Genomic DNA, 23,546 nt, shown 5'->3' on the forward strand with positions numbered 1-23,546 from the left:
GTAAAACGGATAACCATGGTGAAATGTGAATTTCATTAATAATTAAACAATAGAGTACATTAGCACCAATACATCAATTTCTGGCAGCAGCAAAAAGGATCTGCTTTTTCATTAAGGATCGACTTCTCCATTGCACTATCCATTCCAACTCACCTGCAGAAGGAACAGGCACATCCAACCATGATCTGAAGAGAACCCAACATTTAGCACTAAAGGGGCACCTATATAACAGATGTGTGTATGATCTTCTACCTGGTCAAGACATATCTCAAACATTCCATCTTGAATTACACCAACCCTGAGCAGCCTATCTTTTGTTAGAAGTTTGCTCTGAATAGCTAGCCACCCAATGAAGGAATGCTTGGGATAATTCACTCTGTTCCATATTAAAGGCCACCACTTCACCTTAATTTGAGGACCTAGCAACCAGAGATAACCATGAGAAACTGTATACTCCCCATGGTTGGTCTGCCATATCCTATTACTGTAACCACTTTTCATCTGCTCCCTAACTTGACATATTTTCCGCCATGTCTAACTGGTGTTCATAGAGGGTATGTAATGAAACCAGTCCTGCCCTTTGATATATATGTGATTCACCCATCGTACCCAAAGATGATCAGCTTTACTGGCTAGCCACCAAGTGTATTTACCCAACATAGCGATATTCCATAACCTACAGTTAACAATTCCCAGTCCACCAACCTTCTTGTCTTGACAAATTTTGGCCCAAGCAACATATGGAGTTCTGTGATATCCCTCTGATCCTGCAAATTTGCTCAATCCTATCAATGACTGTAACAGGAATGAAAAAAATTCGAGCCCAGAAGGAATGCAATTGAGTAAGCACTGCTTTAACAAGGACCAACCTACCTGCATAACTGATCTTCCTAACCACCCATCCTCTTATTCTCTCAACCACTTTTTCAACCAATTTGGTACAGTCCCCAATAGCCATTCTTTTATAAGAGATGGGAATTCCAAGATATTTAAAAGGGAATGCACCTTCCTTAAAACCAGAAACATTCAGAATATAAGCAATTTCCCCAACATCCATGCCATTAAAATAGATATCTGACTTGTCACTGTTCATAACTAAACCAGATCCAGCTGAAAAAGTAGCAAAAGATCTCAGCATCACAAGTATGGACTGCCTATCCCCCCTGCAGAACATGAGGAGATCGTCTGCAAAGCATAGATGGGTCAACTGCAGGGGTCTACACAAGGGATGAAAATTGAACTCAACAGTAGGAGTAATGGCAGCCAAGACTCTGCTCAAATACTTCATACAAATAGTAAAAGAAAAATAAACTCTTAAAAGGCAGTTACAAAAAAACGCATTTTAGAATATACGGGGTAGTGAAATAGTCGAATTACATGATAGAATAGACCCATAAATTTGAAAGTATTAGTATTAGTGTAGTTTAATTTCTTCCTACACCAACATCTAATATGTGACTATGTGAGTAATAGTTACCCGTTGGCTTCTACGGAATGGTTTCTGATATTTGCCATTACGTATTGGTGTTTCTGGTGGCGCAAGTGCACAACAATATTTTGTTTGGAAAAGCAGAGGAAATTCTTTACATCTTATTACACTAATTTGAAATATCAAAACTAACTTTTGACAAATTTTTTGTTCTTTATTCCACATTTGGGATCCACCAACCGAGAGATTTTTATAAGGTAGTTACCACCTCCGCATGGGTGGGAGCTTCTTAGTACTAATGATGCGTCGAAAGGTAACCCATGTGCCGCAAACAATAATAGGGGGTTTAACAAGTTAATAATTCATTTGGATAACAAACCTTGTGTGAAATTGGTTTAAGAGGATCAGCTTGTTAGTACCAGTCTTCGCCGGTTAGTGCAACATTGCAACGATCTTATTAAGGGTGAAAATTGGTCAGTCAAAATTGAACATGCAAAGATAATTGAGCCAACGATTGGCATCTTGGACGATCCACCTTTTAAGTTTCGTTCTATCCTTTGTGAGGACAATGTTGTTTCTATTATGAAATCATCTCAACTAAAAGTTTAAGTTGATAGTTGGAGTCCCGAAATCGATTTTATATTCCAACAGTTTCTACGTCTAAGTTGTAGCTATTTGGCTTTGCCCCTCTATTTTGGGAAGATGCTACGGTTACACTTGGTGTACGGAATCTTCTGTACACTACCACTAAAATGTTAACATGTGGTGGAATCTATAATTTAATTATGGAAGGAAATATGAGAAGGATAATTAACAAAGATATTAATTTTGGAATTGGAAACTAATGATTATATTTACCAAAATTAAAGGTAATGCTTTACACTAACATAATCTTATTATATCTTGCAAAATGTTCTACCCCAATAATACGGAGTAATAATTACAGTTAATTTTAATTTTTTTAAAAAAAATTAGTGGAGGAATTCAGAGGTAGAGGTAACTGGGTTGGGAGTCGGAACAACGTTTGTCAGCGTGATGATCGCCCGTGTTCCGGTTGCTGGTGCCTTGCGGAGATTCATTGGAGATTTGGAGTTTTTTTTTTTTTGCTAAAAAGAAGCGGAATTAATCCAAACTAAAACAAACAAAAGAACACACTACTCTAAAACGGAAATAAAGGGACGAAGCGAGGCTATGCCACTCCACCCATATCTTGCTGAATTAGTTGGAATAGTTCAGCCCGCAAATTAGTTTGGTCTACGCGACAGAGCTTATGCGGAAATTGAACTCCAAGGTGATGATTATTTGATTAAGAAAAAAATGTAAATTAAAAGAAATTACAATTTATTTTTTATATCATATCGTAGATAATGATAAAAAATCTTAAGAGCTCTTTAAAACAATATTTATGAGACTCAAAAATTTTTGGGTGGATACATAAGTTTCAAATATGCCTCCTATTTATAATCATAGGATCACATCACCACATACTAATCTTTCGATGTAGGACAATTCTACTATTTATATGTAGCATATTCACCACTCCTACTTATTTTCCAATGTGGGACAAAACATACTAAAAAGTACACAATTGTACGTATTAAGAAGTACACCATCTTTAATATGTGCAAATAATATGAAATCTATACTCTAATAATAGCATTTTTTTCCACAAAGCTAATTATATTATTTTCATAATTTTTTTAACGATATTTTTTTGCCAAATGAAATGTAAAAGTTTGATATAAAAATTGGAAATATCACTTGAATATAATTTAGGAAATATATATATTATAATAATTAAAAGATTTTCCACTTTATTTTTTACATCAAAAATTATACTTTCCTAAATTGATTTTTGATGATGTGGACGCTCTCAGATCTCTCGAAAAAACTCTCTTTTATATATATACTAGTTTGAAAGCCCGTACTTCGTACGGGTTAATGACCTTGATTATTTTTATAACTAAGTTTTAGAACATTATCGAATAGGGGTGTTTCGAAGTTCAAATTCGGGTGTTACATAATTCTATAAAAAATGAAATATCCTAATCCCTTATGTTATCTTGATACGTACTTGATTCTAAGCATTAAGTAGCTCTAAAGCTTTGTTATCTCGAATTCTAGCAAAAATTATTAAATATTAATCATCATAAGTGTATGACAATCGGGCCGCTTTGATAGCCCTTATGATTAATATAAAGATAGGTGTTTCGAAGTTCAAATCCGGGTGTCACATAATTCTAAAAAAAAAAATGACATATCCTAATCCCTTATGGTCTCTTGATACGTACTTGATTCTAACCATTAGGTAGCCTCTAAAGTTTTGTTATCTGGAATTCCAGCAAATTTTATTAAGTACTAATCATCATAAGTGTAAGTCAATAGGAGCGTTTTGATAACCCTTATGATTAATACAAAGACATGTGTGAAATTAATGAATAGTTTACATTTGCTATATTTTGGTAGGGAGAATAAAGCAAATGTAAACTATTGACTGAGACGGAGGGAGTATATATTTTGTTTGAACCATATACCTACCCTTCAAATATGGACAATAATTTACTTACACATGTCATTCTTATAAGTTAGTCATTTTAAATTCTTTTGTTCAATTAAGAAGACCGTCTTACATAATAACAATAATTAATCTTTTAGTTACTGATACATAGAGTTCATTTTTATGTTCTTTCTTTCACAATGCACTTGTAATGTATACTCCTCTGATCATCTTATTGTTATCATTCCACCGTAAAGGCGTAAAAAATAAATCCGTCTATGTTTTTGGCCAGTATAAGCAAACATACAATTTAGTGACAATAAATTTATAGTTTGTTAAATTTTAATTTTAACCATTAATAATAGAAACTCTTAAAAGCTCTCTTTCACAATAGTTAAGTGACTCAAAAGATTTTGGGTTGATTCTCAAGTTTCAAGGATGACTTTTATTTATACTCATAAGATCACCCTAACTTATGCATGCTAATCTTTCAATATGGGACAAATCTACTATTTATACGCCAAACACCTCAATTATTTTTCAATGTGGGACAAATAACATTCTAATAAATACATCATCCTTTTCACACCTAGCTCGACATCCAACCCGAATCCCGAAATACGGACAATTGCTACTCATTATATCTAATAGTAGTTATATTTAATATTTAATAATGAGCAAATACTAACAAACTAATCTTATCTAGAGTCTAAAGTTTTTCGCACATATATAGGTAACATTTGTACAATTTTATCTTATTGCTAACAAACTAATCTTATCTAAAGTCCAAAGTTTTTCTTAAGTATAAAATTAACATTTTTTTTCTTATAAATATTAAGTAGTTTTTAAGGGTTGGACTCTCTAGATGAAAAAAAATGTTAAAACTTGAAGAATTAACATTATGTAACGTTACTTTTAAAGTCTCTTATATAATAAGAATACTACTGATGTATGTTCGTTATTTAAAAATTTAGTTTAAAAATTAAAAAATAAATAACTTATTGCTAAACTACTAAATTTGAGTAGAAAAGGAGATGATATAACAATATATAATTATATAATTGTGAAACCACCAAAATCAAAAATATAATATAAATAAATTTCACTTATTGTGGAGGTAATAATACAAACACTTATAAGAGTTATCTAAGACAATATTTAAGAGACTCAAAAATTTTAGGTTGATATTTAAGTTCCAAAGATGACTCATATTTATAATCATAGGATTACCCCACATTATGTTAATCTTTCGATGTGAGACAATTCCACTATTTATAATTAATAGGATCAGCACACCTTATGTTAATCTTTCGATGTGGGACAATTCTACTATTTATAATAGGATGACCACACCTTATGGTAATTTTCCGATGTAGGAACAATTCTACTATTTTTACGTAGTATGTTCACCACATCTTATTATTTTACAATGTGTGACATAATATACTAAGAATTACATCATCTTTTTCGCACCTAGTTCGACATCCAACTCGATTTAATAACGTTTTGTTTTTTGGATTTTGCCCTCTTAACTGATGTATTAACTCCTTTTGTAAGTCTTTTAATTTAAGTACATATTTAAACAAAAAAAGGTTGAAGATGGATACTTCCGTCTTAAATAAAAATTCGTGGATAATAAAATACAAATAAATTTGGTATTAAGACTATATAGGCTGTTATGGCCTATGGATTTTTTAGGGAAATGTTTTTGTAGCATTTAATTATAAGTGTGTTGGCAGTTCCTAGAGCTGATATGGTAGCTGAACCTTGAGTTTTTTGCTATACTTGGATTTCTTCAACTGTTGTCCGCTTAATTGTTGACTAACATTCAGTGATTGGTGTCATTTTAATGAAATCATACCTAACTCATTTTTATATTCTCATTCTCATTAAATTGAATTAATCAATATTAATCGCTTTTAAGACTTATTAATTATGGAGATCATGCATACTTAAAATCAAGGTCACTTGTATCAATTTAACTGTTAGAGCACAACAAATGTAACATATAAGACAACTGTAACATATAAGAGCTCTTTAAGAAAATACTTGAGACTGAAAAGATTTTGGGTTGATAATTAAGTTCAAAGGATGACTCATATATATAATCATAGGATCATCACACCCTATGTTAATCTTTCGATGTGGGATAATTTTATTATTTATAATTGGATGACCCCACTTTATGGTAATTTTCCGATGTCGGACGATTCTACTATTTATACGTAGTATGTTCATCACACTTATATTATTTTTCAATGCGTGACATATAACATACTAAGAAACACGTCTTCTTTTTCTCGCCTAGTTCGACATCATATACTGTCTATCAATAATCGTACTTTTTTTGTGTGCAAATGATATGAAATTCATACTCTAATAATTTCATTTTTTTTATCCCAAATCTAATTATATAATTATTTTACGATAGTTTTTTTATCAAATGAAATGTAAAATGTTTTTACATAAAATTCTAAACACGACCTGGATATATAATATAGGAAATATATATTATAATAATTAAAAAATATCCACTTTATTTTTTATATCATATTGTGGAGATATGATACGAACTTTTACTTTTTTTTTTCTTTTTTTTGTGCAAATGATATGAAATTCATACTCTAATAATTTCTTTTTTTTTTATCCCAAATCTAATTATATAATTTTTTTACGATAGTTTTTTATCAAATGAAATGTAAAATATTTTTAATATAAATATTATAAATATGACCTGGATATATAATATAGGAAATTTATATTATAATAATTAAAAAATATCCACTTTATTTTTTATATCATATTGTGGAGATATGATACAAACTTTTAAGAGCTCTTTAAGACAATACTTAAGAGACTCAAAAGATTTGGGTTAATACCTAAGTTTCAAGGATGCCTCCTACTTATAATCATAGGATTAACTCAGTTTGTTAATCTTTCGATGTGGGATAATTCTATTCTTTATGCATAGTATATTCTCCACACCTACATTATTTTTCAATGTGGGACATATAATGTATTAAGAACTAAGAGGTACACTATGTTTAGTATGTACAAATGATATAAAATTTATACTCTAATGATAACATTTTTTTATCACGAATCTAATTATATTATTTTCATAATTTTTTTAACAATACTTTGTTGTCAAATGAAATGGAAAAGTTTTTATATAAAAATTGGAAATATCACTTAAATATAATTTAGGAAATATATACGGAGTATATTATAATAATTAAAAGATTTTGAACTTTATTTTTTCATCAAAAATTATTATTTATGATACTTTCCTAAATTGATTTTTGATGATGTGGACGCTCTAGAATCGCTCGAAAAAAGCCTCTTTTATAAATATAAAATATATATAGACTAGATTCGGAATATTTTGATAAATTAATTGTGAAGAGATAATTAACATTTTTAAATATGATTTTCAAATTTATGGTTTCCAAATATAACAAAATCAATGTAAAAAAAAAAGATTTTATCTTATATTTCACATTGCCACATGTCATTATATTACCCGTAGTGTATAGAAGATTTTATACACTAAGTGTAGGAAAAGGCTACTCATACACGAGGTGTATGAAAATCTCATACACGACCAATTAAATTGCGCCATGTGGCTAACTAGAGTGAATCATATGTAGTTAATTTAGGGTTATATTAGTAATTACACATATGTAGTTAACTTGCTAACCACATGTAGTTAACTATATTTAGGGTAATTTTTGATTTCCTTTGTTTGACATATTTTGATTTATTATTATTATTAGTATCATTAGTATTATTATTGTTTTTAACGTTTTTTTGTATTATTATTAGTATTATTTATTTTTGACTTCTTAATCAATCAATTTTGTTTTTCAAATCGTATTCGTAAACAATGAAAATTCATAATAAAAATCAAATGAACCCTAATTTCATAACATTAATCATAACCTAATCCTATTCTATTAAGTAATCAAAATCGTATCAAATTGATGAACTTAATTCTATGAATCGAATAGCCTTATTCTTAACCATTTAAAATCGATTTATGGGAAAAAGGGGGAAGTTTTTGATGAACCCTAATTCAGTTGAAGAACCCTAATTCATATGATCAAAATCAAATTTTATTAATCAAATGGTAATCCTTATCAATAAAAATCGAATTAACCCTAGCATTGGAGTAATTATTACTCATTTAAAATCGAATTGGGGATGAAGGGGAAATTTTTTGATGAACCCTAATGCAGTTGAAGAACCCTAATTCATATGATCAAAATCAAATTTTATTAATCAAATGGTAATCCTTATCAATAAAAATCGAATTAACCCTAGCATTGGAGTAATTATTACTCATTTAAAATCGAATTGGAGATGAAGGGGAAATTTTTTGATGAACCCTAATTCAGTTGAAGAACCCTAATTCATATGATCAAAATCAAATTTTATTAATCAAATGGTAATCCTTATCAATAAAAATCGAATTAACCCTAGCATTGGAGTAATTATTAATCATTTAAAATCGAATTGGGGAAGAAGGGTAAATTTTTTGATGAACCCTAATCCATTAATTGATTAACTCTAATTAAGGCATAAAAGGGCAAAAAAAAAGTTGTTGTGAAGGATCGAACACGGGTTGGCATTAGTAGCAATTAGATTTTTGTAAAGAGACTAGTAACCAACTAAGCTAGGGGTATCAGCACATACATTTACTGATTACAATTCATTATATTATGAATCTATTTCTTTAATTCATTAAACCTTAATGAATTCTAATTCGAATAATTGCCTTATTTAAAATTCCGTTTTTAAACTCTTAATACTTTCCTTATTTTTAAAATATTCGTAGCTATATTTTAGGCAATAAATTTCTTAAATTATAAAATTGCCTTATTTAAACAATTTCGGTTTCATTTGATAAAATATCTTTATTTTTTAAATATTCTTAAGCTTGATTTTAGGCAATAAATTTCTTAAATATATAAATTGCCTTTTTTAAAGATTTTCGGTTTCATTGATATTTTATCTTTTCTTTTTAAAATATTCTTAGCTTGATTTTAGGCAATGAATTTCCTAAATTTAAAAATTGCCTTATTTATAAAATTTTGTTTTTATTTCATAAAATATCTTTTGTTTTTTTAAAAAATATTGTTAACTTATTTTAGGAATATTATTTTTTTTTAGTGATTTTGGGATTATTTATTTTTTAGGATTAGATTTAGGCTAAGTCAAGAAAACCCGTGTTCGAATCCTTATAGCCACAACTTTGTTTTTTTTCTTAATCCCCTAATTATTTCGATTAACTGCTAAAATACCTCAACTAGGGTTCATACATTTGATTGACACAAGTTTAGTAGGCTAGTTTTTCTTCAAATTTGGCTAATTGATTTTGTAATTGTAAGTTATGAGTTACTCTAATTCAGAAATGGTCATTAGGGTTTGTAAACAAAAAAAAAACAATAATGTAAAAGAATATAACTAAATAAGATATAATTTATTGGAATAAAATGAAACGATTACACGAAATGTAAATTGAAACTAAAAACCGTGGTAATCAGACTTGAAAATTATAAAATAAAATGCTAAAAATTAACTAAGCACTAGAATTGTAGGCGCCTTATGCTGTTTCCAACCAAACCATATCTTCCTCTCGACCTCCATTGAGGATTCGTTGGAGGGGGAGTAGTAGGGGCATCAAAATTATCGTTCCCTCCTTCAACCCGAACGAGTACATCATCGGGAACCGGCATTGGTAGGTACTCACGTTGCCCCACTTGGCGCCATTTCAGGTGTTCATCGGGTAGGAATGTCGAATATTTGGCATTGAACTCTTCTTCATATATGTATTCTATGGTTTTACACTGAGCACGGGCTATAGCATCCTCAATTTTACTTTTGTCTTTGACAACGTCTAACATTTCCCTTACAAACATCCTTGTCTCCAACAAATCCCTAGCATGAGCCTTCCTTTCCATCACAATCTCTCTATTTAACATTGCATATTGAATATGATTAGCCATGACAGTAGGTTAAAAGTTTTGATTTAATGAAACGAGTTTTATGTTTCTTATGAATTTGATTTGGGAATGGAGGTAACATCTAGCAATTAGGGTTATTTATATAGGGTCCAATTGAAATGTTTCCCTCCAAAATTTCCCGCCATTATTACGTTCAAAATTAATTAAAAAATAATAAGGTCTTAAGTAAATTACGTAAATTTGGTCACCTGTTAACACAAAATGTAGCATCGTAAGAAATTGCATCACCAAATGCCTTTGCCATTCCTCTGCAACGTCGGTCAGCCCAAAACACATTTAGTAACTTGCCTTCAAAATCCGTCTGAATGGCGTAGTAAAAATCTGGATCGACTTCCTTAAGTTTAATAAATCTAGCCTCCAAAGCCGCTGCATCCCCGTTAATTCTACTACGTCTTCGTTCTTGATTAAGAAAATTCCGTATGTCATGCTTGTTGATTTTTAAATTTTCATGCCCACCCGCTTCTCTAACGAGAATTTGGAAGTTATTGGCAATAGAAATACCGGCATCGTCGTTCAATAAGGCCCATCTTTTGAAATATTCGTCAAACATCCGGTAACTTACCATGTGACGAGTATTTTCACGTTTTAAAACGTGATTGTGTTCCAACGAACACGCACCGATGACAATAAAATCGTTTTGTAACGATGCTTCTATTGCAAATTTGCATTTCTCAAAATTTGCAATGTCTTTAAACCCGTTTTGTTTGTTCAGATTGGCCCCCATTGTGCAACATAATCTTATTCGCTTCATCATATAGAAACGAGGTTGCTTCTTCCCCATACCATTGCGCTTGACACCTCTTTCCTGGTACATCTTCACTAGTTCAGTACACCTACAAAAAAGTTGAAAGGCGTTTTTATACGCATATTGGTACGCAAACGCAGCAAACTCGTCACCATTCACGAACGACATTCCTCTGGTTGGAGTATTAACTTCTAAAGAATCGCCATTACCGCCCGTGTTTAACATATTTCCTACCTTTTCAACCCATCCTCCTTCAACAATTGCAGGACCATCGTCAATATCGTCTGCGTTGGCAACATCGTTACTAACATCATCATCGATAATAACGACATCACTACTTGAGTCATTGTTTTGTTCTTCCCAAGGAACATTCAAATCAAAATCCATTTTAGTTGAAGTTTTTTTTTTTTTTTTTCGATCAAATTATAGCAATTTGATCATCAAAACGTGAAATTTCTTATAAACTGATTGATTTTTTTTTTAATATTATACTGTTATTGCTACCACAAAAAAATATTGAAGATCTTTTCTAAAATTTCTCAACAATAAGATAAAATATTGAAAGATCTTTTCTAAAATCTCTCAACAATAAGATAAAATATTTAAAAAAAATATTCCACAAATCAATCAAAAATCTTTTTTAATAAGGAAATGTGAAATTCAAAATTTAAAATAAGGCAATTTGTAAATGAGGTAGTTTTTTTAAATAAGGAAGTTTTAAAAATCGTGGAAACAATAATTTTGATTAGACGGTTAAAAACCGAATTAGGGTTTACTTTTAACAATATAATGAATTGAAATGGATACTTTGACGTGCTGATACCCCTAGGTTAGATGGTTACTATACTCTTTGCAAACAATAGCCCTCTACTAACAACAACCCCGTGCTCGAATCTCCTTACCAGCAAATTTTTTTGCTTTTTGTTTTCGGTTTCTCAAGTTAGGGTTAGTTCATTTCGATTTTGATTTTTTTTTTCAATTTTTTTGATTAATCATTTGATAAACATTTTCATTTTCATTTTGATTAAGGCAAAATATTTATCTACAATTTCATTACAGAATCGATTAATCAATTTGGGTTTATTGCATTAGGGTTCATCAATTATATTGGAAATTTTCAATTCAAGTTGATTAATTGAATTTTGACGATTACAATTAGGGTTCATCAATTATATAAAATCGAAATTTACAATTAGGGTTTTCATCAATTTGATAATTGAAATCGAAATTTTGAATTCGATTTGAGTATTGAAATCGAAATTGGGAATTAGGGTATTCATCAATTTTATTACTAAATTAAATTAGGGTTTGATTAATTGAATTCAATTTTTATCTATTTTATTTTATTGTTTTTAAAAAACCGATTTTCCTAATTATAAAAGCTAAATAACAAAAAAAATATAAATAATAACATAAATTTAGGTAATTAAAAGAAATTAAAGAAAGTCAAAACAAATTAAAAAACTTCCATAAAAACTGTTAACTACTATAGTTAACTTATTAACCCAATAAGTTAAATTACTAATCTAACCTTACTCTAACCTCTGCAAGTTAACTCTAGTTTGCCAATGTGGCGCATTTTCATTGGTCGTGTATGAAAAAACTCATACACCTCGTGTATGAGTAGCATCTTTCCTAAGTGTAACCGTAGCCTTTTCACTCTATTTTGTACCGAAAAAAAGAAAAAAAAGAAAACCAACATCTGATATTCGAAAATCCAGTCTCCAATTATCTTGGGCACACACACATTACGGGATCAATGTAAAAAAAAAAAGATTTTATCTTATATTTGTAAAAATACGCAAATACGTGGTGGTTATTTGTAATTTTTCCTTTCTGATAAGAAATTATTCAATCAAAAGTTTAAGCTGGTGGTTATTGATTTTATATTCCAACCGTTTCTACGGCTGGTTTATAGCTATTTGGCTTTGCCCCTTTATTTTGTACCAAAAAAAGAAAAAAAAGGGTTAGTTAATGACAATAATCCATCCTAAGCTCCTCCTTCTCCATTTAATCCATCCTATTGATTATCCCATATTAATCTTATCTTTACTATCATTTAACTTATTTTACACTAGCCCCCATGTTGACTTGTTGTAACCGGTAAAGCTCACTAATTTACAGGTTTCTTCTATTTTTTACCCTTTCCTTCTTGTTTCATCTTTCATCTTTGCTTCTTTTTGCATCTTTCTGGTTCTTCCCTTCTTCTCTCATCTTTTTGATAATTTTTTACCTCATGATTTATCTGATCTCCATTTTTTTTCATCTTTTTGGGTAAGCTTTAAGAAATTCAATGGTGGGTTCCTTTTTTTTCTTCTTTTATCCCGAATTTATGACCTTACTTTCATTTCTTCTTCATCCTTCTTCAATTACAATTCTCAATTAATCAATAAAACACATTAACCATTTACTCCCTCCCTTAACTCCTCAAGTCCTCTATAACCAACCACCGATATCCACACCAACACCAAAACCAACAAGCTGCGTCATTTTCTTAAATCTGACAACATTAGATCTCGAATTTCCACTCAGCGGCGGCGACGACGTTCACCAATCTTCCTTTCATGATATGCGGCGGCGATTTCGAGGAGTTTGTGATGGTGGTGCGTGCGGAATTCCTTGCGCGTGAACTCCTGCTAACACGGCGATTTTCGCAGCGGAGGAGGTGGCAGAGGGTTCTGGAGGCGCTGGTTTGAGTTTGACGGCGTAGGAGACGGGTTGGGGATGGTATTTTAGGGTTTTCGTCGGGAAAAAAGCGGCGGAGGAAGAGGTAAGGTGGTGGGCAATGGTGGAGGTGGGAGAGGGAGAGGGAGAGGACATGGCGACGGGTTAGTGCCACCACTGATGATGACATGGTTTGATCTGAAGGTCTATGGATCAATGGTAGTGGAAATGGCTGACCTGTGTAATATGAAAGGGTTTAATTATTTTGTATTTTAGTTTTTTTTAATTAAAGGATTAAAATGAAAGGGGTGACCTGTGTAACAGGTTGCCCTTCCAGTGTCTCAAAATAAGTTGGGTTTTTTTTTATAACTACTACCTTTGTATTACACTCTTTTAAGAACTACTACCAAAATAATTTTCGTTTAGAAACTACTACCAATAAGTTTGAATTTTTTAAAAAACACTACCAAATTTCATCTAAAGCCAATAAAACACAATCTCAGGCATTTATTTTTGAATTTCCATCTTAAGTAGTAAATTTTATCGCTTTAACCACTTACTTTGATGAAGTTTAAGCAACTTTTTTACCTTAGATAAGTGAATTAAATGAAGCTAGGGTAAAGTGATTTTGCCCCAAAATGATTGGCAAACGGTAGTGTTGGTAGTGTTAAAGGGATGAAATGTACAACTTAAGATGAAAAGTAAAAAATAAATAGCCGAGATTGTGTTTTACTAAGGTTTAGATGAGACTTGGTAGCGTTTTTAAAAAACTTCAAACTTATTGGTAGTAGTTTATAGACGAAAATTATTTTGGTACTAGTTCTTAAAATTGTATAGTATAAAGGTAGTAGTTATCAAAAAACTCAAATAAGTTAAATGGTAGTAAAGATAAAATTAGGGTGTTGATTTTCGCAGTACACATTTTACTCATCGTAGTACAACTTTGATAATAGTACCCCTCCCATTTCCCCTAATTTCTTCTCACGGTAGTACAATTAAAAAAAGGAGGAAAAAAAAATAATGCAATTTCAGCAACCCACTAACTCCTAACCACCACCACCACCCTCTCACCCTAATTTCTTACCTGCCTACGCCTCCACCCACCCTCCACCGGACCATCGTCGTCCGCATGGCACCCTTCCCTTACCACTAACCCCTACCCTTGTCAAACCACCGCATCCCCGTACTCTACCTAGCCTCGGTCACAATCGTGAATGACATTGGGTCACCTGCACCACCCTTACCCGTCCGCCTGTCCCCCGCCTGCCCATAACCTGTCTTGGCCATCTAGTCGCCATCACTTGAGGCCACCTCGATCGCCACAACTGTCCGCTTCACACATCTCCCTGCAAAGTTGTTCCCTTGTCACTCACCGTTGTCGTCATCCCGTCACGGCGTCACTGCATTTGCTGCCAACCCAACGCTACCTAACAGCCCCAGATTACGTTAAACCCTAATTAAAACTAAAAATTGCTTAAAAACCCACCAAAAAGGATTGACTTGATCGAGAATTTGCGATTAACAAAGTAAAAACTTATTTTCCAGTCAAATAATCAACTAGAATTGAAGAAATTGATCGATTTAAGACAAGTTGTGTAGTTACTAGTTGAGGGAATTTGGTTGAGTGCTTTTTCAGTGAAGGGTATAGAAATGGAAAATACCGCGCAAAATGTACCGAGTTGAGTAAAAAACGTACTGCGAAAATAAATTACGTAAAAGGGATTAATATGGGATAATCAATAGGATGTATTAAATGGGGAAGGAGAGGCTTATGGTGGATTATTGTCATTAAATTAAATAACCAAAAAAAGAAAACCAACATCTGATATTCGAAAATCCAGTCTCCAATTATCTTGAGCGACCATAACATTCTCCTTCTCCTGGAAAAAAACTATGGCCTCCATTGCTAATACCTTCAAGGTTTCTTCTTTCGTCACTCTTATTTATGCTCTTTCTTGTCAAATTAAGCAACCTTATAACTTTGTTTCATATTTATAATTTACTTTTATTTTTTCTACCTGGGTTTTGTATGCTTTAATTATTTCTACTCCCCACCCTAGTTTTTATCATCAAATAAACAACATAATTCAACTTGTTGTTTATAGTATAAGTGAAAAATGAGGAAGAATAAACATATGCTGCATAGATTGTATTCAATTTTTGTATTAAAACTTAGAGATTTTAAGTCAAGTTCTGTACTTTTATCTTATTATCTGTGAACTAAGAATCATAAGTCAGTTCATCAAATATTCTTAGATATTTTTAGGCTTGCTCGGGATGTAGGTAATTATTACCGGAGTAATGCAGATTAAAATAAGAAGAAATAGGAGGAGATTGATGGTTAGTGTTGGTTGTGGAGGGAGGTGACTGGTGAGTAATGATTTCTCCTTAATGGAGCAGTTATTAATATGTACACTATTTCCCTCATTTCTATCTTCCATTACTATCACTTTCATCCATTTTCTAGCTCATTTAAGCTCTATTGCCCTAGTAACAATTACCTTCATCCCAAGCAAGCCCTTAGAGTTTAATCGTCCGATTAATTTGTAAATTTCCAATTGTCTGTCCGAAAGTACTACACCCTCCGTCCTAACCAGTTAACGGGGAGAGTATTAATTGGTATATGTGGAGACTGGTAGTTCTCCGACAGAGCCAATGACTTTTATTATTTGGTTATCGTAATATGATGGAATAAAATAAACCAACGTGGATATGGTTCCCTTTTATTGCAAAGTAGAAATCATAGATGTAATTCCTGACGTAATTTTTATTTTTGGATTATCTGAAAACAGTCTTTTGTGGGGGTAATGCTATGTGCATCCAACCCACTCTTAGCCTCAATTTGGGGGAGTCCTTGAAGCATGTAATGTTCTGTTTTGCAAATTTTGATGAGAGTGGTTTTAAGGTGATGCAGATAATTTTAGGATCGAAGTCGATAGCGCGCAGGAAGATAATGGAAGAGATGGGTTATAAATTCACAATATTGGTAATATCAAGGCCATGTATCTGGTTTTCTTAAGCATTGTGCCATTGTGGTGGTTTAGTAAGTTTGAGTGTCAAAGTGTCTAACTAATTTGTCATGTAGACTGCGGATATTGATGAAAAAGCGATACGTAAAGAAAAACCAGAAGATTTGGTTATGGCCCTTGCTGAGGCTAAGGTGCAGTTCTGTTTCCATTTAAGTGTATCCGTCTTTAGTATTTTGTTGCTTATTGTTTATATGTGATTTCTTATGGAGTATTTTACTGCAAGTTTCATGAGTATGTGATCAACCCTTTGCATGTACAAGCTGAAGTTGACATCGATTTACCACAAAAGTGAAATGGGGACAATATAAATGGGGATGGAGGGTCAACGTTCTTTGAGTACAAGGGTCTTTTACAAGTGCGGTTCAATTGGTCACTTAAGGATAATTTTGAAGTTTGCTCCAATGCCCTGCGCCTCCTAATTTTTATTCTGTATAACAGTAGAAGTAAAGCTCTTTATGAATTTTGAAGGGGAGTCAAGCTATAGTTAATTTTAGATATTTGAAGACTTGAAGTTTTATTTATTTTCTATTTTTCTCTACTAGAGACAAGGAGTCGTAGTTTAGGCGTTGGGATATGAGGGAATAAAGAAAAAGGTTCACTAAGCAGTTTCCGTTTTTATATCGTTGCTTGTCAAGTAACAGTTGGTCAATGCCATTCACGGTGTAGTTGAGTCTATCAGGCTATGTGCATTCAGTCCCCTTAATAGCCTGTGGCAATGTGGTATTGTGTTGTATACGACATGTTTCTCCGTGTTTGCTACACTATCTATGGTTTAATGTTTATTCGATTTTAGATTTTAACTTGTCTTCTTTTAGACTTGTTATGTCTCTCCATAAGAATTGTTGAAAGTGCAATATACAAATGACTGCAAGTATCACTCAGGCTGACGCAATCATTTCTAAGCTACAAATAGCTGACAAGCAAGTGAACGATCATGAACCAACACTATTACTTTCAGCTGACACAGTATGTAGTCTCTTCTCTTCGCTGTGATTGTGATTACTATTGTACGACAAATATGGTATAATTTTATTACTTCAACACTATCATATCCCGTAGATCCTCAATTGGTGGATGTAGGTATGAGCTATCTCCTTCAGGGTGATTTTTCTTGTTGCTTATCTGTAATATGTCCCTTCTGAATAGCTATTGCTACTTGGATAAAGTGATTATTTTGTGATTCTAGTTTAAAGATAGAATATGCACACAGAAGGCTGTTGTGATCCTTTCTTTGGAGAGTCCTGGAACTTGTTTACTAAGAAGCTATATATATATATATATATATATATTTTTTTTTTGGTGTTGATCAGGAGTATCCCCTACCGACAGCTGGGGCAATCTCCTTCGGGGTACTGAAGGCAATTTAATGGGTTGACCCCTCCCAAGTTTGACTTTTTCATTCGCAAGAGCCAGGAATCGAACCCCTGACCACTTGTTTAAGAGATGAGAGCCCTTACCACTCACACCAGCCAACTTTGGTTAATTATATATATCTCTTGATGCTATATAATACCAGTTTCAGCTGACACTCTTGACTCAGTAGTCGCATTGCTTTGTCTTTCTCTATGAACATTGTTTCCTAGCTAGGTGATTAGGATACAGGATATTGTGACACTTATTTTTCATAGTGAAACCTTTTATGTCACTACTTTCCTAATGCAAGCTCTGACCTTAATCAATGGTCATATTTCTTGTTGGCTAGTTGCTGTGATACGATACAAAGTAATTTTACTAATTCGGTCAAACTGTTTAGAACAATGATGGCATTTCTATGGCATTGACATTTTTCTCATCATTCAAGCAATCCTGTGTGGCAGTGCCTGTAAAATTTTTACGGTGTCAGTTATGTTGTGGGTTCCTTATTTATGTCAGTCCCTCGCCTTTGTTGTCAGGCAGAAGCTACGAAATCAGAGCTTATCATCGGTGATCACAGCACTGATGCTGCACCCTCAATCTTAATTACTGGCGACCAAGTATTAGTTTCCTCTATTTTTTGTATCTGTGGATTTAAAATGCCGTAATGGAATTCTTTGAAAATTTCATGAATAATGTGCACCTGTTTACCTGTGATAAAGAAATGAATGCATGTGTAGAGTCTTGTTTGTTTAGCTAACACACCAGAGGAGCAGTTTAAATGCTGCAACTTGGGTGTTTGGTTGCTTGAAAGGAAGCAATTGGATGGGCTTTTACATGAACTTGTTCACTTTCTGTTATTCATAGAGACGAGCTTTGCAAGTCAATCCTATTCCATATATTCAATTTCAGAACAGAATCTTTCTTTGTAAGAGCTATCAGAGTGAAGTCAAACTCCAGCTATCAGAGTTAACTGTTTAAAGAGTCGCTGATTTGAGCTCAGAAACAAGCATTTGATTCCATATAGCTTATCTCTTAGTTAAGTAAGTTGAGTGTCCTTGTTTGCAGACTTGCAGTATTTTGTGGAAAACAAATAGCCAAATAGGTGTATTTGCTGTGTAGTAGTATAAACTGGAATTAGCCTGGGTACTCATGACTTCAGTTTGGATGCCGTCAATCATTAAGATTACCCTTGTAACGCCTGTTCGTTTGGACTGAAACTTTCTGAAGTGAATTGAAGTCTAAAAGAACATGACCTAACTCCCTTTACATCAAAGAAAAAAAGGAAAGAAAACTGAAATTGAACAATATACTGGAATTTTTTCTTCAATTTTCAGTTATACAATCAATTCCTGTCAATTGAATGTGTATTTTCAAGAACAAAAATGACAACGTAACATGATAGCCGATCTACTATATTTAACCTTTGTTTTATTTCTTTTTTTTTTAAAAAGAAAAATTTATCTCATTCCTTTCTCACATATACTATTTCTCGCTGTGGGTCATGTTAGCCAAACTTACTTTCTTTTTTATGTGTGTGTGTGTGTGTGTGGGGGGGGGGGGCTAGCTCTCCGACATGGGTGTCGTGTCGGTATCGACACGATAGGTGTCGGACACTCGACACGGCAACTAAGTGAAGTGTCAGAGTAACATAGGCTAAGGCTATGTTCAATATTGCATTATTATAATGAGCTATAAATGAACTCTAATACAGCTCAAGCTTAAGCTATCAATGTGTGTGCCTGTTAGTACACTAGCCTTGGCAGTTTTACAGGAGACCCGGAATCATGTGCACAATTACCCTTGATACGGATCGGTAGTTGCTTTCATGAATTGTGAACCGAAAACTCTGGTCTTCCAAAGTTACAGTCTTACAAATTCAATCTAGGGCAGTCAATATCTGAAATTTCTAGCAAGCCATGATCTTTGTTATCCCTGTTCATTCTTCATAATCATCTATTTTCACAGCTTGTGCTCTTTTGTCATGTTAGTAACATTCGTGTTTGTTACCTTTGGATTCCTATGACCAGGTAGTGGTCTATGAAGGCATGGTTAGGGAAAAACCATCCAGTGAGGAGGAAGCACGGCAGTTCATGAAAGGTATGAGCTCATAAGTCACAAGTGCCTGTCTTTCTGATTTTCTGACTATGTTTTGAGACGTTCATTCCATACTGGTGAAACGCGCTATGCAAAGTTTTTTTAAAACCTGGATTAAAGCTTATATCCTACTCCGGTTTGATAGCCTATGCTACTCAGACTCATTTAAAATCATTCAACACGGGTGTGTATCAACTATCAAGGTTCAGATTGGGCTATTTTATTGAAAATTCACATGTTTTGGCTGAAATGAAGGTGTCCAAGTTTCAGATACATGTCTGAGTGTTGCGGTTTAGACACGGTTACGCACGAAAGTATTAAGAGTCATAGTAGTATAGTTGATAGCCCGATTATGAAATTATTAGATGTCCGAATAAAAGATAGAAAACCAGACATACGGTATTACTTTGTCATATACTCGTGACATTTTAGCTATGCACGTTTTACATGAGTTTTTCAGAAGAACTCGTAATTGTTAGATAATATAGCGATCTATTTTATGGGCATCTATTGTTCTACAGAGTCAAAGAATGACAAGCAATCTAAGAGAGAACCGAGAGCCTGAAATGGCAAACAGATATTTGCAGATTCTATGGCTTGTCTCATTATCTAAACAAATCACCTATATTGATTAGTTTGCCATCGTTTTTTGGTGGATGTCTTCTACTGTGCATATATGTCTCACATTTACAAACCATAGTTTTCTTTCTGACTTCTTTGTTGATTTTCTAATGGATTTGTTGATAGACTATTCTGGTAAGAAGGCGTCAACTGTCAGTTCTGTTCTAGTGACAAACCTTCAGACAGGATTCAGGAAAGGGGAATGGGACAAAGTGGAGGTAAGTTTTGTTTATTTTACCGCATACATGATACTAATACATTGTTGTTGGAAAGTAAAAATGAATACTTGCTTAAAGGGAATAATTGGTCAAAACACATAATTGGATACAAGTCATGCAACACACCTATTTGAATGATGAACAGGGGTTTCTCACGATTGAACACGTGAACAGTGTGTGTACTTAAATTTTTTCACTTGAGGAGGTTCTCGTGGTTAGTCACGTCAATGTTGTTCACACAATAATTGGTGCGATGTCTCGCCCCTTTTTGTCACTAACTTATGCTCAGCTTGATTTCCCACCCTTTTTCTCTACTGCCCAAAGCATGGCATCAAACTTTTCAATTTTCCTTTTTTACTCCTTGTATGTATGCTTTATAGCATACAACAACAACATCATCAGAGCCTTGATCCCAAAATGATATATGCTTTATAGCATATGCTTCACAAAATCTACTCAACTTTTTTTTTTCATCTTTGGGTAGCCATGAACCGTTTGCCAAATATCTCTTCTTCTTTAACAAAATTTCCCAAATACAAATTTTATCAAGTTTATCACATTTGATAATACTTTAATTTATATTTTTTTCTTTTTATATAAAAAAAAAAGAAAAAAAAAATTGCTATAGATTGTTTCAACCAAGTGTATGATTTCTTTAAATGTCGAAATTACCTTTGACCTCGTAAATTGTAAGCAATGTGTTAAAGATGCAACTCTCAAAATAGGTGACAAGTGCCTTTCATAGTTACATGTGGTTAGGCTATTGTATCATTTGTATGGTACTACGAGTGCATGTGTTAGTTGTTAGGGACAAGAAAATTGGGATGGAGGTAATACTAGGTAAATAATGTAAATATACGTTCTTAGTGTTGCGCGATGTCGATGTGCATGCTACATTAAGCTTCCCGGGCATAATTTGACCCTCTTTACTTGCATGTGAAATTAGAAAAAATTGTCTAACAGTACTGTTATCTTTCAATCTAATCTGTATCTTCAATACTATTTGTTAGAGCTTAAAAGCACATTCTGACATCTTTGCAGATTTTGTTCGATGTGATACCAGAAGAAGTTATTGATAACCTTGTAAGCATTGTTGTCACCGTTTTTGTTTGCTTTTAGGAATTTTCATATCCTTTTATTTAAATCTCCTTATATTATCGAGCCCAAATCATTTTGCGACTAAGGCTTTAGTCTCTTATGTTGTTGTTTTGTCCCAAAACATGAATCTCGTGAAAATTTTGCAAGTAAAACTCTGATATATTTTCCTTCATTTTTATTATTTGTAATATGAATCAGATCAAAGAGGGGGATGTGCTTCACGTAGCGGGTGGATTAATCATTGAGCACCCTCTCATATTACCTTTGGTTAAAGAAGTGGTTGGTGTTCTAATCTGATCTCCTAATGCTGACATCCTTGAGCTCATTCTCATTCATATACAATATTTTTGCATCACAAAACTACATATTTCTTGTCATTCATGTGATTTGATTCAACAAAAATGTTGATGCATTAGTTATTATGTCGCTGTCTGGATTCTCTCATTTTGTGAACTACTGTTGCAAGGTTTTGTTAGCGTTTCCCCTGGGAAGAACAATAAAAATAATCAGAACATGTTAACAAATAAGCATAATCTCAGGTTTCGAGAAGTTCCAATTGGTTTTTTTCTGTTGTGCAGGTAGGGACCACGGACAGCGTGATGGGCCTTCCTAAAGCCGTCACAAAGAGGTTAATAGAGGAGTCGTTGTAGGTCGGAACTTAAGAAAGGGCTATGGTCTTTGCTCAAGTTTTGTTCGAACCAACTAAACAATTTACTGTGTCTGTAACCTGTTAGCTTAAATTTTATGAAACAGATTGGTTACTACTGTATATCGTATGAATATTTTAAATTAGTATTTGATTGATTGATTGGTTTTTTGAGGTGGAGATAGGGACACCTGTCTTTTAATAACTCGGTGTGACGATCCACACACTTCGAACCCTTAGGTTTATTTATGCTATGTAGTTTCATTTCCTCTTGTATATTTTTAGTAAATACTTTCCTAGTTTAGCATAGTTAGCATAGTTTTTCTTTCCATAAATAGGTATATCGCTATTCTACACTTTTAACGTTTCCTGCTACCAGGATGTAACTATCAAATTTCCCTCTTTGGGGAGTACTAGTCAATCAAAATCTACTTCCCACCAAGTTGCCTTCTTATTGCTTGTTGTTGCTTTCTTGTGAACGACTCTTGCCTTCACTTCACTAACAAGCCCGTGTGTGTCGATCGAGACTAGGATTCCGACACCCACAACTCGAGACCGATTACGAATGCACTAGTGCTTGACAAACACTAGTGCTTGACGCTTTCGCTTGCATTCTTGTCGAGTGTTTAGACAAGGGTGCGCGTCACGCCCCGACTCAAAGTTTCGGACCGTGACATTTGGTATCGAGCCCTTCTTCTTGACGGGTCTTGTATACGATGGCATCAAAGGCGGTAGATTCGAGTGGGAACAAAAGTGACACTAAGGCTAAAGTGGCGGCTTTAGAGAGATTGATGGACGAGAAAATTACATCCTTGGAGGCTCTCATAGTGAGTTTGGAGAGTACTCACCACGTAATTGACGAGTCCATAAAGGGGCACGAGAGCCGCCTTGTGGCCGTCGAAGAGGCGATTCCGAAAGAGTATAACTCGGATATGGGTTATCTCTATGAAAAAGTCGAGCAACTCGAGAACATGTGCAATACCTTGATGAAAATGGCCGCGGACGGGAGTTTTGGTGGAACTCCTAAGGTGAAGCCGCCTACACCCCTCAAGTATAGTGGGGCGAGAGATTCGAAAGAAGTCGATAACTTCATCTTCGACATGGAACAATACTTTCGAGTGAG

The 23,546-nt window shown here is 33.4% G+C and overlaps 2 protein-coding genes across 3 annotated transcripts in view; one reads left to right on the top strand and one right to left on the bottom strand.

Annotated features, from left to right (window-relative positions):
* LOC141607016 (uncharacterized) overlaps nt 1-22,581 on the top strand; it is a 269,164-nt gene extending 246,583 nt beyond the window's left edge. The window contains exons 2-11 of one of the 2 annotated variants that reach the window (XM_074426396.1): nt 15,186-15,281; nt 16,276-16,347; nt 16,447-16,521; nt 17,273-17,356; nt 18,283-18,363; nt 19,774-19,843; nt 20,588-20,679; nt 21,721-21,762; nt 21,976-22,056; nt 22,356-22,581. In XM_074426396.1, the coding sequence (XP_074282497.1) occupies nt 15,255-15,281; nt 16,276-16,347; nt 16,447-16,521; nt 17,273-17,356; nt 18,283-18,363; nt 19,774-19,843; nt 20,588-20,679; nt 21,721-21,762; nt 21,976-22,056; nt 22,356-22,427 (696 nt within the window). In that variant the 5' untranslated portion in view covers nt 15,186-15,254 and the 3' untranslated portion in view covers nt 22,428-22,581. The remainder of the gene's footprint in view (nt 1-15,185; nt 15,282-16,275; nt 16,348-16,446; nt 16,522-17,272; nt 17,357-18,282; nt 18,364-19,773; nt 19,844-20,587; nt 20,680-21,720; nt 21,763-21,975; nt 22,057-22,355) is intronic. The other variant, XM_074426403.1, reaches the window with a different exon arrangement.
* LOC141607006 (uncharacterized) lies at nt 23-1,350 on the bottom strand. The gene is made up of 2 exons (XM_074426386.1): nt 874-1,350; nt 23-767 (listed from the first exon to the last, which is right to left on the bottom strand). Exons 1-2 carry the CDS (start codon nt 1,286-1,288, stop codon nt 535-537), a joined length of 648 nt encoding a protein of 215 aa, XP_074282487.1. The 5' UTR covers nt 1,289-1,350; the 3' UTR covers nt 23-534.
* Nucleotides 22,582-23,546: the final 965 nt, after the last annotated feature.

The sequence above is a fragment of the Silene latifolia genome, chromosome 1, assembly GCF_048544455.1.
Source record: "Silene latifolia isolate original U9 population chromosome 1, ASM4854445v1, whole genome shotgun sequence".
Taxonomy (NCBI): domain Eukaryota; kingdom Viridiplantae; phylum Streptophyta; class Magnoliopsida; order Caryophyllales; family Caryophyllaceae; genus Silene; species Silene latifolia.